This window comes from Onychostoma macrolepis, chromosome 18 (genome assembly GCF_012432095.1).
Source record: "Onychostoma macrolepis isolate SWU-2019 chromosome 18, ASM1243209v1, whole genome shotgun sequence".
NCBI classification, from domain to species: Eukaryota; Metazoa; Chordata; class Actinopteri; order Cypriniformes; family Cyprinidae; genus Onychostoma; species Onychostoma macrolepis.
In genome coordinates, this window is record NC_081172.1 from 29,993,713 (window position 1) to 30,008,944 (window position 15,232).

At 35.0% G+C, this 15,232-nt stretch overlaps 1 protein-coding gene across 2 annotated transcripts; it reads right to left on the reverse strand.

Moving 5' to 3' along the window:
* Positions 1-14,159, reverse strand: pld3 (phospholipase D family, member 3). Of its 2 annotated transcripts, XM_058752047.1 has the most exons (13): positions 14,128-14,159; positions 13,565-13,716; positions 5,691-5,758; positions 5,496-5,546; positions 4,112-4,278; positions 3,738-3,918; positions 3,537-3,654; positions 3,325-3,452; positions 2,339-2,536; positions 1,989-2,128; positions 916-1,078; positions 455-554; positions 1-313 (listed from the first exon to the last, which is right to left on the reverse strand). In XM_058752047.1, the coding sequence occupies exons 1-13, from the start codon at positions 14,142-14,144 to the stop codon at positions 126-128; spliced, it is 1,671 nt and encodes a 556-aa protein (XP_058608030.1). In that variant the 5' UTR covers positions 14,145-14,159; the 3' UTR covers positions 1-125. The 2 variants fall into 2 exon arrangements, with proteins under 2 accessions (XP_058608030.1, XP_058608031.1); XM_058752048.1 differs by lacking the exons at positions 13,565-13,716; positions 14,128-14,159 and adding an exon at positions 7,627-7,844.
* Positions 14,160-15,232: the final 1,073 nt, after the last annotated feature.

Genomic DNA, 15,232 nt, shown 5'->3' on the forward strand with positions numbered 1-15,232 from the left:
GAACCCAGAACCTTATACTATATACGCCCTGAAAACCATCCCCCAGCAAATGCCATTTAACAGTGTTTTGCTCTCTCCTGCGCCCCCTGCAGCGTGAAGGCCACAGCACAGGCACAAAGCCTGGCCTAGCACATGTCTTTGCGGTTGGTTCTGTGGTTGATGTCAGTGCTGTACGGAGAGTCCCAGTCTCTCTCAAACACTGCCTGCAGCTGCTCCTGGACTGTAGGGGTTGTGGACTGAGCCGAAGTCTGGTTCACCACTAATGCAGACCCAGCTGTGTTCACAAAGTAGTCACCTGACCAATTAGACGTGCCTGGAAAGTACAAAGGCAGTAAGTATAGCAACAGGATAATCGTTTCTGATCATTCAGGTCTTCAGAAGATAAATTGGTTTAGATGTTTTAGAAATGCAATAAGAAGAACAGAATGGAAAAACGAAAAGTAATGTGCCGTACCTATATAAGCAACTTTATCTGTGACCATGTACTTGTTATGGTTGACTCTGGCATAGGGAATTCGTTTCTGTTGAGGGTTGGCAGGCACAGTAAAAATCCTCTGTGAAAGGAAAAATGGTTTGTATTCATTTATTGCAGACATATTAAGCGTTTTTTATTTAGCAAGGACATTTTAAACTGATCCGAAAGTGAAAGTTAAGACAATGATTTCTAGTTCAAATAAATGCTTTCTATTCATCAAAAATCTTGAAAACAATCTAATAATATTTTACAATTGTACTGTATTTTTCATCAAATAAATGCAGACTTGGTGGTAACATTTGAAAAATCTTAAATCAACCCCAAACCTCAATGAGACTGTATGCAATGTGCATAAATGCAAGGCAACCGTATCATGGCCTCCGAGGTAATATATCACACAACCTGTCGAATACTTAAAGCGCACCTCTGAGGGCACTCACCACTTGAATGTCCAGCTTGCTCTTGTTCTGTAAGGAAGCTAGCGAGTGGAGGAAAGGGAACATGATGGGGTTGGTATTGTCCCAACAACTGATCAGCAGACGCACGTGAACTTTACGCTCATAAGCCACGCGCCGCAGCTGGGTATCGATATCCGCCCAGTACCTGCGGGGAATCAGGGAGAGCAAGGGTTAAACTTTAAAGGTTCAAAATGTGCAGTGATCAGACAGCTCCATGTAGACTGAGACCATTCTGCTCCTGTGAACTTCTAAGTGATCTATTTGGTCCTTTATTGCTTCACTTGGACTGGGAGGGCCCAAATACTAAAAGAAACTTGTTGCAGCAGCAGGGTTATTTTCATTAACTACAGCTAAATTAAACCATAAATTGTTTTTTTTGTTTTTTTAAATCACTTGAAATAAACATTAACTGAAATAAAATTATTTCAGCTAGTTGGCAAAGCGAAAGTTATAATTTTCTTTTAGTTTAAATGGCAGTACTAAAATAAAGTACAAAAAATAACAACCTAAAAATAACTTGGTAACACTTTATTTTAAGGTGTCCTTGTTACAGGTTACGTGTAATTACTATAGTATTAGCACAAAATTATGGATAATATCATGCAATAACCCTAAAGCAAACCTAAACCTATAGTAAATACATGTTGTTAATTAATATTACTCAGTATTTAAGCGTATAATTACACTGTAATAGGGACACCTTAAAATAAAGTGTAACCGATAACTTAAGTTGAAGTACTAAAATAAAAAATTTAAACTTTATTATATTAAAAAGAAACTAAAAAAAAGACAAACCCCCCAAAATGACTAAACTAGAACTAAACTAAAAATACACTGTTAATAACAATATTAACTATAATAGTGCATCAGTGACACTAAAAACACTTGCTGTGTATGCTAATAATTTCTTTTTTGGGACTGGGGAGGAACTTTTGAGCTTCCTCATAATATGCTTACTGGTTCAAAAAGCCTATGATAAGCAGATTTCATAATGAAGGCTTTAGGCTGGTTGGTTATGAATGCATGAAGGAGGAGGCAGGGAATACACCACAGACCTTTTGTGGCTGGAGTACTCCATAGTAGGGAGATAGTTCATCACAGCGATGTAGACGAACTGCTGGGCATCAGCAATCACACTGAGGATAGACTGCAGGTCTGGAGTCCGGCCCTCGGCACACAGTGAAGGAGGAGAGCTCTGTGAGAGAGAGGAAGACTTCCTCAATAATGCCAAACAAAACTGCAAACAGCTCAGTAAACATCACCAGAATAAGGAACAACAAAAGCCACAAAAATTCCAATAGCATTGACAGAAACACAGTTACAATCAGTGCATTAGTTTTGTCTTTGCTTTACTCCTTTTCATGATTGAGCTCAGTTTATTCAGTGTTTGCAGGATCTCTCTTACTGATAGATAGGCGCTGGCATCGGTCCCATTGAGTGACAGCTGCATGGGTGTGTCCTTATTGTACAGAGTGGAGTATTTTTGGGGCCAGTGTGCAGGAACGGTCTCGGTCTGATTCAAGTACCAATAAGCCTCGAAGATCTTCCCGAGATCCTTAGCAAGACAGCTGCAGTCATACACAACCGCACCCAACTCCTTCACCTGAGCATAAATCAACACATCAGACATATAAAACATACACAATACTGCTGAGATCCCAAGGAGATGAGAAATATATAGAGTATTGGTGCTATTTCTGGGTGGATTCTAGGTGGTTAATACTTAGGAAAGTATTAGCACATCTCTTCTCCTGTATTAAAATGTTTATATTCATTATCATTCAAAGGTTAGGGGTCAATAAGATTTGTAATGTTTTTTTTTTCTTTCACCAAAGCTGCATTTGATTAAAAAAAAAAATACAGTAAAAACAGTAAATTGTGAAATATTATTACAATTTTAAATAACTGTTTTATGTTTGAATATATTTTAAAATGTAATTTATTCATGTGATGCATTCATCATTAAATGCAGACAACAAATTCTGAGTATGGGTTACCATACTTGGCCACATGTTACGTTATTTTCACTTTACTCCGGTCTTCAGTATCACATGATCCTTCAGAAATCATTCTAATGTGCTGATTTGCTGCTCAATAAACATTTCTTATTTGTGATACATTTTGTTTTTACAGGATTTTTGATGAATAAAAAAAAAAAAAACAGCTTTTATTTGAAATAGAAGTTTTTTTGTTACATTATAAATATTTTTAAAGTTTTTATTCAGCAAGGATGCCTTAAATCAATCAAAAATCAGTAATTTCTTTAAAAAACATACACTTTTGAATGGTAGTCAAACTTATTTCTACTGTATAAGAGATGTATGAGTTGGTGAGGAAGCAAACATTTTAAAGGTTATAGGACATAATCCTTAAAAGAAAAAAAAGACTGACCTGTGTTAGTGACCTCCAGTCCATATTGGCGCTTCCTATGTAAATGTGCTTCTTATCTACAATCCAGAATTTAGTATGCAGCACACCTGACGTCAGCTCTCGCATATTCACCATCCGCACATCAGCTCCTGCAGAAAGTAAGGCTTTATTTAATATATGTTTATGCCTGTGCTTATATACTTTGTTATTTTTAAGTTGTCAAGCTGACTAACCAGAACCAGTCAGGAACTTAATGTCATCCATGGGTTTTTTATCTGATGGTTTATCGACTGCAATTCGGACAGAGACTTTCCCCGAGAGCTGCCCTAGTTCCTGCAGAATCTGCTCACCCTAGAATGAACAGCTCACTTGGGTGAGACGTCGCTAACACAGCCTATTATTCAGTGAGAAGTCAGTACACGTCACATCCAAACCTGATTAGCTGTGGCTTCGTGTGTGTGTGTGTCGTCATTGGTAAGAGTCCAGTAGAAGGAGGCGATGTCCAGACTGGATTGAGCACCAGATATAAGGTTGAGCCAGGCTTCATATATGGACTGATGAGTGGTTGAGGAGTTAAACACCAGCCCCTCAGGAATACTCTCCACTAAAACAATCCTGTAAATGACACGCATATAAACTATTGTAGGCAACAAATCCATGAATGCAGACTTCATTGAAAGTGCAGATGTGAAACGGTGTGCTATGGTTAACCTCATTTACCAGCAGACCACTAAAACACTCAAAAAACAAAGAGATGTGTGACAGAATCATAAGTGCCCCAAATAAAGTTCCCTAGGTGGGCGTCTACCTGCAGGGATCAGTACAGGTTTCTCTGATTAGAAGGTGCTCCTGCTGTCCAGATGATTTTGAGGAGGAGGAGGAGGATGTTGTTATGGGAACAAGCAGGGTTTGTAGTGACAGGAGTATCAACAATACTGTGATTAAACTGGTGAGGATGATCAGACACCTGTAATACTAAACACAGAGATGGACATGTTCAAAATCCCTACAGTTACTGGTCATTATGACAGTCATCATTCATATGATGACCATTATCCAGCTCATTACACAGATACTTATAAAAATAACTGGACATGTAAAATGATTTGAACTGAAATTATTTTCATCTAATCAGAAGAAAAATGACGCAACGTGTAATTAAAAGTACTTATACAAAATATAATGGTACCAAATCTGTTACTGGTTGATATTAGAGATTTCTTTTTGATTTATCATTAACAACACTGGACATACATCAGCTCATAATGGATATTTAAGTGTCCTAAGATTTTAAAAAAAATAAAAAATGAGTCACACATTGGCTGTTAATTTCTGTTACTTTTTTAATGAAATCATATGAAACTAATTTCCCTATAGTACTAACAATAAAATTATGTTTATGTTTAGGTCATTTAGATTTTTGTGTGTGTAAATTGATCTATTTCACCATCATTTTTATAAGCAAATCTTATAAAAATCTGTAAATTTATTTCCATTTCTATAATTTATACAAGTTAAAACAAAGAAAATATGAGAATGTATCATGGATTTGTTTGCTGGCTATCTGGTGAAGAAAAATCAAAATAACCTGACTTCATATCAGGTCAATGCAAGAATTCTAGATTTTAAGCTTTGAAAATATACATTTGTATGTTTAGACAATATCCAACTATTATATGTCAAAGTTTGATATATATATATTTTTGAAGTCTGTGTAAGAGTGTGTGAATCTTTCACTCTGAATGTTTTACAGTCTCACCTTTTCATTTCTGTGTTTGTTCAACATTGTGGCTGATACACACATTTTATTCAAGATATATGAGAAAAAATATTTGATAGATTTTGACCACGAACAGCCAATGTGTGACTTTTTTTTATAACCACTTAGACTCATCCAATTAAGCTTAATTTGTTGTTTAAACTGTACATGTGACATTTGACTTCAAGAGAAAATAAAGAAATTGGTCAAAAATGGCTGAAAAGATTATTACGCATGCTTATTTCTTATTTTGACATGTAGATTACATTTGCTGTCATCTAAAGTTGATCTTTAAAAACGCCAATAATGTAATAACAGCAATACCTCAAAGTAATGATCTTTAGCTATTTTTCCACACTGTTCATTACAATGTCACGAGGCCTAAACTGACTTGTAGCATTTAATACAGGATCAGGATACATTGATTTAATACCTTTTGTGAGCCAAGATGCGTTTCTCCTCTGCTTAGCTCCACATCAACCATCTTGATCAAGACACGAAAATAAAAAGAATTGTGGTTATTTAAACACAGTGTCTGAAGTTTGCACATTCGTTTATAAGTTAAAACCACTAGATAACAATAAGTGCATTTAAAGAGCGTAGAAATCAGTAATCATGTGTAACACACCTTTTCGTATGGTATATCTGACGTCATTGTGTCGAGGTTCACCAGCACATCAGGAGGAAATACAAATCCTAAAAAAAAATGAAAGATGAGTCAGTCTTGCTCTGGGGAATCTGTGTTCACGTAAGCTGGATGGTGAACATTTGTGTGCGTGTTTGTGCCATTCATTGTTCTGTCTCCTGTGTCCAGCACTTCTATACAAACAGGCTTTTTGCCAGCTCATTATAGTGAAAGAGCCAGACGTCAGCATTCAGACTGAACAGCCAGGTGACTGACACACGAGTCTCGATGAGCTTGGCAAATCTTTCAAAGTGGATTTCAAAAGTGGAAGTGTTTTTGAAGACGCGAGGAAAATGAAGAAATGTTGATGCTGTGCAGAGTCATGAGCACGGGGTCACGTGACTGAGCTTCCTGATAGTAACATGATCTAGTTATGCGTTTTCTGTAACGGTTTGCGCAATCTTGTTGACAGGAGGAGGAAAAGCAGAAAAAAAACACACTTTCATTTAACACACTCAGTGTACAAATCAATGTGTGAATTGCTTAATTATAACTAATCAATTACCTAAGAATTTCAAATGCCCTTAAGTTACTAGCATGATCAAAACTTCGCTGAAAAATCTGTTTAGCATAATTCTAAAAACATCCACCTTCAGCTCTTGGTTCACGAGATTTTTCACATGCTAGTAATATTTCAAGATGAACAATTATTGGACTGAAGTAACTTTTTTTTTTTTTTTTTTTAAATCATGTTTAAATATATCAAATATGATCTATGAGCTTTTGAGGAATGTTTATTTGTCCATCTCTCAATCATCACTGCATTATATTTGACCTCCACAATTAAAACTACAGATATTTGATCATAAAACTACATTTACATTTACATTTACATTTATGCATTTAGCAGACGCTTTTATCCAAAGCGACTTACATTGCATTCAAGTTACAGTTTTTACATTTTATCAGCTCTTGCTTTCCCTGGGAATCGAACCCATGATCTTGGCGTTGCTAGCGCCATGCTCTACTATTTGAGCTACAGGAAAGATTTTAAACTAAGCATTTAAAATCAGATATGTATATGTATATCCATTTTATGTAAGGAGTCTGATATACTGTTTAAAAATCTTAATGATTTCCATTAAATGCTATCAGAATTTCATCTTACTTTTTGGCCATATAAATACCAACTACGCCAAACCGAGCTCCATATTCTCACAATATCACATTATATGAGACATAAAATCATAATGTATCAAATAAGATTTTCTTTTATATTTTGGCTAATAGTAAAATGAGCTGTTTACATTATTATTGTTTACTTTGAATTGTTAACAAAAAAAAAAAAAAAATGGCCTTATTTTTTGACTCTTTCAGAGACTCTTCTAATGTATCCCATGACATAACTGTGTGTAAATGAGAACATGGTCTCTTGTGCAAAATGAGTCCTCCTCACATGAGTCTAATCATGTACATTAAGAAGTCTTGAAGATACTTTTATCATATATAAAATATCCATAGTATCTGTGCAACCTTAAAAGGATCATTTGCCCTACAAAGAAAGTAAGTCAAACAGGTTTTGAACGACAGGAGGGTGAGTAACTGATGACAAAACATGTATCGGTGAAATAGTCTTTTAACTAAGATTTGTGAATGCCATGTACTGACACACACACACACACACACACACATATATATATATACATATATATATATATATAACCCTAGTGAGCTGTTTACCGAGATAGCGTCTTCACTAATGTTTGACACACAGCCGTGGTCTATTTTTGCTTCCGCAAGTGTAGTGTACCTACAGTAAAGCACACATCTGTAGTTGCTGCATACTGAATGCGCAACACAACCTTTGTCAAAACACAGCGTTTGAGAAGTTAAAGGAAATGTTAAGAAAAGGTAACGTTAGAGGAAATGAAGGACGTACCTGTGATCTAACAGCTCTCAAAGCAAACCATCCCGTCTGAGACACGGCGGTAAATCAGCTATCAATGAGCTCTATTTACAGACGAAAACAAGTGCTCTCTGTTAACAATAACGAGGTGAAATCGGCGTAACGTTAAACAATGAGCACCGTTCTCTGTTTGCGGTACGCTGTTGTCCTTCTTCAGCTCCTACTGTATCGGGCTCGCGAGGGTCACGTGATCACATTTAAGTAACCTATGGGTGAAAGCCGTGACAGTGACGTAGGCTGTAAAAATTCACTTTAGTGCAGATCAAGGTTATGTTGAAGAAAACCGTTTTCTTAGAGGAACCGGAAACAATAGGACATCGGTTAATTGTTATTTCACGAGTTATTATCAGATTATTTTTCCACTGCCCTCCGGTCATAATTAGTTCTGCTGTGTTTTATTTATTTATTTACTTTATTTACTATTATTTTCAAGTAGACCTACATAAAAGCAACAACGACTATATCTACACCATTTTGCTGTTTATATATATATATATATATATATATATATATATATACACACACATTATGACTAGTAAATCGATATATACTATTTTTGTAAATTAATTATAATTAATTAATTATAATTATAATTCCAACACATTTTGTCAATAAACACGAATGTATTTGGTTTGTATATTTGTTATAGATAGATAGATAGATAGATAGATAGATAGATAGATAGATGTTATGATAGATATATAGCTCTGCAAAGTGACCTTGGACCACACAACCAGTCTTAAGTCGCTGGGGTATATTTGTAGCAATAGCCAAAAATACATTTTTGGTCAAAAATATAAATTTTTCTTTTTCTTTTAAGTAAAGATCATGTTCCATGAAGATATTTTGTACATTTTTTACTGTAAATATATCAAAACTTCATTTTTGATTAATAATATGCATTGCTAAGAACTTCATTTGGACAACTTTAAAGGCGATTTTCTCAATATTTAGATTTTTTTGCACCCTCAGATTCCAGATTTTCAAACCATACATCAATGGAAAGCTTATTTATTCAGCTTTCAGATGATGTATAAATCTAAATTTCGAAAAATTGACACTTAAGACTGGTTTTGTGGTCCAGGGTCACAGTATGTTAAATAATGAAAAAGACAATATTATATTTAGAATTATTAATCATATTCATTTATGTTTAAAGATACACTTTTGACTTCAGGACCATAAAAAGAAAGAAAGAAAGAAAGAAAGAATGCACATAGCGGTGGAGTAACAACGACAATCAACAGGTGAAGGCCTATTTATGATAAGTTGAGTGTGTTTTTCTCCAGCAGAGGGCGATATGGGACTACATTTCATTTGAAGACTAACATTGCACACGCGGCGTGATGGTGGTAACTTTGAATTTAGTTTATGATGCCAAAATAATGCGGTGAGTAATAATGATTTATTCATGTTAATCTCTGGAGGCAGTTCCTTTAATAAATGATACTTCATCATAAAGGTGGCAGACAAAACTAACTATCCACGGTGCCACACGTAGGCTATGAAATGGCACTCCAGAAGAAACCTCATTAATAAATTAAATAATATTATATTTGTTAATGCTCAAACTGAACGACTCAGGACTGAATTAATTGTAAGGCTGGCCTGGTAAATTAATTTTCCTCAATATTTTAAATCGCCAATTTTGAATCCTTGGAAGAAGTCACATGATAAGAAGCACAAAATTAGCATAATTCATAAAACGAACAAACATGCGAACGTGAAAAGTTTCCTTCTGACGCTGTTCTGGAGCGCGCGCAGACCGGTATATCTGCCCTCGGGCTGCACGGCAGTTATGGGAGAGTCAGGAACCTTCCGCCTGTCCAGGATGCAGTCAGGTGTCTATCCTTAAAAATAAAACCCTCACGTTACTGACATTAACGGATGAGTTTAACATAGGCCTCCAGCTAACAGGGAACGCTCTCAGAATATCGGCGGACGCGTTGGTGACTAACGTTCTCTTCCAGTTACATTAATAGAACGTTCGGTCAGAATTGTCCGGTCTTTACAAAATGTGCTACATTGTTCATGCAACTTTTTATTTTATTTGATTTTTTTCTGAAACGTTTTCGTTTGGACATACGTCTAATGTTTTAAACATTTTTATTACTATTGTTTAGAAAATGTCTGCAAAATGTTAAAACGGAACGTTCCCTTAATGTTCTCCCTTAACGTTCACATAACCAATAAAACATGTTTTTAAACCATTTTAAAAAATCTGTGAACATTCGAAATGAATCTCCTCATAACTTTATGGCAACATTAGTAAAACGTTCTTAAAATATAGGCTGTTTTTGAATAAAATGGGATGTCCCTTTTCTTTTTGTGTTTGCTTTTCTATTTTAGTGCCCGTTCAACCCTTATTACAGCTCCCTGAAAGAGATTAAACATATGTGTTTAACTTTTGATAATGTTTTATTTTGTCTAAAATATTTTCTCAAATTATTTGCTATAAAAAAAAAAATTAAAATGAATCATGCAGTGGATCACAATAATGACCAATCACCAAAAACAAGAACAAGAGTTGCTACATTTTTATGACCCCACATCCTCCTTTAATTGGATGCTGTCATACTGTTTATATATTCCTGTGCAGTTTTTTTCCAGGAACTGAGAATAACACATTTTTTTTTTTTTTTTGTCATTGCCATGGTTAGATATTGTAATACATATGAATATATAAATATTATTATATTAATTTCAAGGCTGTCAAGGCTCCTTATATTGGCTCTGGTGTACAGGGATGTAGGTTGTTGTCTTTGTGGTTGTTACTCAGAGCAAATGGTGTGTGTACATTACAACAGGTTACTTCATTAGCATGCAAGCTCCACAGAGGTGGCTTTACAAGAACTGAAGATTAAGATCATAGTCACAAAAGCTATTTTTCATGTCTGCATTTTAAACACAAAACTGAACATTAACATGAAAATGTGAGCAGTTGTGATATTTAAATTCCCTTTGACCATGTCATGACCGTTTATCCCACGCACTGTCCTTTTGATACGTCACAATGCCTGTGTTCTCCTTTATTCTCAGCTCTCGCTCACCTGTACACATCATAAACCCAGGTTAGTCATTTCCCACCTGCCCATTTGCTTTTACCTGTTCTAAAATGAAACCTGTGTTGTAAACCTGCCTCTCATAATCCCACAAAACTTATGCAATTTCCTGCCAGATGAAAGGAGACTTTAAAAACGCTTTATTGGCAAATAAGTCCCCCTCCACCCTGCCATTGGAAATCTCCTTCAAACAGCCCGTGTGGAGAGAGAACGAAAACAGGCCAGTATTTGCTCTCTGGCGCTGTATCTCTGATAAACGTCACCTGTATGTTCTCATTCATCCACAATAGAGACTGGAATATGTGTGGTTGGGTGAAATGAACGTGAAAAGCACACGCAACGCACACACACGAGCTGGTGTAAATGTTGACCGAGAGCGATTGGAGGCATGTATTGTCATATGTGTGCGCTTCGGGAAACTCTTCACCTTTGCCTGTTTGTCTTTGGTCGTTTTTTTTTCTTTCTGCCAGGATCAAGGAAAAGAGAGAAACTTACACACCTATGACCACCCAAACACGGAAGTAACCAGGACACACCCGGAGTCATAAACTGTGGCAAAGAGCCAAACCATTGCACATAGAGAAACAATACCTGAAGCACAATTCCTGGTAAATGAGCAATAGTACAAAGCGAAGGAGTAATAAACACAATAGTGGAAGAAAGAATGATGGGGATATGTGTAATAAAGTTTGCTCCCCATCTGACATGGTTTACTATAGTAATCAAGGCTTTTATGTGACCTAAATACTGTTTCAGATTCACTATATAGAAACTTTCTCATAATACTAGTTCGTAATATAACAATTATTAATTTTGTATCATTTTAAAAACATTTTATGTAATATAATTTAACCGCTCATTTTCTGAGTCAGCGTCGTATCACATATTTCACTCATCTTTTGATACATGTGAGAAAGTTTTTGTTCTGAAATACTCTCGCCGCTCTCAATGTGGCTGTGAAATAACCTGCACGTCAGGTTGGTGTACTGGCCACCTGCATCATTTCTGACCAGGATGCGGTTTGTAATCCCGAGGCTCGGAGCCGACCATTGTCAAAGTCACATAGCGTGTAAAAAGGCTCCAGACACAACCTGTGCACACCCGCCTCTGGCAGACCTCGCCCTTTCCAATACAGATTGATCCCGGCCTGCAGTCTCACGGCAAACATCAGCATCGCTCCAACCAGAGTTATAGTTTATGATACTCAATGTTCTGATGCTTTCAATAATTTTTATAAACTGTTACCCCTTGAGGTTTCTCTCAATGCTTAGTATACTGCAACGAATGAAATGAATTGAATGAAGCTCGCAAATTGAAAACCTGAAGACAGCTATGATATGATATGCCAGGGATTCACAAACTTGTTTTGTTAGCCACACCCCTTTGACCTAAAACTTTCTGAGATATATATAAGTTCATATTTCAATTTTATAATTGAATATAATAATAATTGAACAACACATTCACATGCTCATTGTTCTCTGATGTTGATTAATGGTCACATGACTTGCAGATAAACAATTATTGTCGACTTTAGTTTTAAAAATGATTTATTTATTTAAATGTTATATATTTTTTTATTGAATGTATTGACATGAATTTAAAGTTAAGTCTCATAACTTACTTTAAAAACTTAATTCAACGGATACATTTGCAGATAAACCCATATTATTATTATGACTTGAATAAGTTTAACTTGAAAACCTAATGTCAGCTGTGATAGTGCTTTAACTAGTATTAATTAATTTTTTGATCTCTGTTAACATTAGTTAGTAAAAATACAACTGTTCATTGTTAGTTTCTGTTAACTCCGGTCCATTAAATAATAATGGTAACACTTTACAATAAGGTGTCATTTGTTAACATTAGTTAATGTATTAACTAACATGAACAATGCATGTATTACACTATTTATTAATCTTTGTTAATGTTAGTGAATGAAAATACAGTTGTTTGTTGTTTATTCATGTTAGTTCACAGTGCATTAACTAATGTTAACAAACACAACTTATGATTTTAATAATGCATTAGTAAATGCTGAAATTAACATTAACTAAGATTAATAAATGCTGTAGAAGTATTGTTCATTCTTAGTTCATGTTAACTAATGTAGTTAACTAATGAACCTTATTGTAAAGTGTTACCAATAATATTAACAGATACAACTTTTGATTTTAAAAATGTATCAGTAAATGTTGAAATGAATATTAAGATTAATGCCTTAAAAGTATTCATTGTGAATTCATGTTAACTAATGTAGTTAACTAATGTTAACAAACAAAACCTTTGTTATAAAGTGATTCATATAACCTTTTACAACTTTATATTTCTTGCAATGCACTATAAAAATTGAATTGAACTTGGTGTACAACTTTAAATTTTCTAATTCATTAAAAAAGCATGCTCTTGTATACTGTTGCTCTCTTGTTGCTTTGATTACTTCTATTGCTCTCATCATTTGTAACTCGCTTTGGATAAAAGCATCTGCTAAATGATTAAATGTAAACGTAAATGTTCAATCTCAAATAAACTATGATAACTGATTACCATTTTGTTTCTCTTGATTTGAATCAAATTATTTGAACTGAAATCAGTTGAATTGACTCACAGCCTTATTGCGACTGTATTTTCTAACCGAATGTTGGCAGGATCGTCAGCGTGGGCCAGTCTGAGTGGGTGAAATAAACAGAGAGCAAGAAAGCAAGAGAGGGAACGAGGATCTAAACAGTTTGTTCACCCGGGTGAAGGCTAGAAGATCAAGGTGAGTCACTGTGGAGGAGGGGATCAGGGGTGTGGGGGATTGGTTAATGGGGGTTTGAAGGTGCAGAGTGGCATAAGTAACTCATTACCCCGCCTGGTCGAACAAGGACGGTGTGCGGGAAGAGGTGGACCGGCAGAAACCTGCTTATTGATCCAGTCTTCAGTGTGTGACCCACTCACACTCCATGACACAGTGTGATAAGCCAGGATTGAGCAACAGAACTGTGCAGACTTCACAAACCTGCAGAGTGCAATTGAAATTAAGGTGGAATCAATGTTAAATGCACACAATACACACATTTAAAGTCAGATTTCAAAGGTCAGACAGACCTGCCACAGCCATCACATGCATTATCAAACTGATCAACAGCTCCAGTTGTGCTAAATACATGATATAGCAACAACGTTGTGTGTTTAGGATTAAATGCCAGCTATGAAATCAGCCTTGGCAGGACAACAGATTTTTTTTTAGAACTGCTCAAAATGTCAGAGCAACAGCATGCCAACATACGGTGCAATACAAAACGGTCGATTTTGTACGTTGTGTTTTTGCTATTTTGTACATTGTCTATTTTGTATATTAGTATATTATTCTTTTTATTACCTATGTCTTGTCTTGTCATTCTGTCGCACCTTGTATGTGTAAACATACCTGGCAATAAAGCTCATTCTGATTCTGATTCTGAATAGTGCTTTGGGCGACCTGAGATTACGGTCCTTTCCTGATCACATTCCACTGACTTCTCTCCAGTCATTCCCTGACCTTCCTTGAACATTCTTTTCAAAAATAGAACTAAGATGTTCAAAATGTCATTTTCAATACATAATTGAAGTTGTGGTGGGAGTTTCACAAGTTTCAGAAAAAAAAGGAAATGCTAAGATTTTGGTGTGAAGCATGCATTTTCACTGTTGGACAATGTTAGACAAAAAGAAAAATTAAATGAATATTGTAATACATTTTTATAATAATAATAATAAAAAAATATATATATTTTTATGTAAATTTATGTTTGTTTGATTTTATTTTAAAGACCATGAGTAAAAAAAATAAAAATAATAATATACCATTTCCAAAACATGAAGATGTGGTGGAGGTTAAAGTTGAATCTATCCATCCATCCATCCATCCACAAGCAAGTTTCATCTAAATATTTAACTAAAATGTTCCAAATGTGATTTACAAAACATAATTGTAGATGTGGTGGGACTTTTTACAAATTTCAGAAAAATTACAAAAAAATAATAAGACTTTTCTGTGATTGATGTATGTTTAGCCCATACAATGAAAAACAAAATAAAAAACATTTAAATAAATGTAAAATGTAATTTATTTTGTTTGTTTGTTTTAAGGATCGTGGGCATGATTCCACTCTTATCATAAAATAGAATTAAAAATGTTAAACATTTCCAAAACATAAGTTTCTGAAAAAAATTAAATATGAAAGTGTGTTTTAAGATATATCTTATCTATATATAGATTAACAAGGCCAAAAGTGCCCTGAAACACCATTTAATTAATGATTCATATCATATTTTTGTTATGCAGTAACCATTTCATAAAAGGTACTTAAAGTCATGCTAACGATTATAGTCATGGCTCAGTGGGTTGCAGGCACTCAGCTTTGCATCTGGCCTAATGTTTTTCCGTTTTAGCCCTCTTATCTACCGGATTGCTTAAAAGTGATGTATAATTTTTTTCAGTGTTAATATACTTCTCCAATCTCCAATCCAACAGCTCTATAGTGTAAAAGTCATGT

What these genes read in the sequence shown, in the direction of transcription:
- pld3 (XM_058752047.1), bottom strand. An exon ending in CGCATCTTGGCTCACAAAAG is followed by an intron (nt 4,279 to 5,495) that starts GTATTAAATCAA and finishes CTCTGTGTTTAG; the next exon opens with TATTACAGGTGTCTGATCAT. An exon ending in ACTGGAGGTCACTAACACAG is followed by an intron (nt 2,537 to 3,324) that starts GTCAGTCTTTTT and finishes ATTTATGCTCAG; the next exon opens with GTGAAGGAGTTGGGTGCGGT.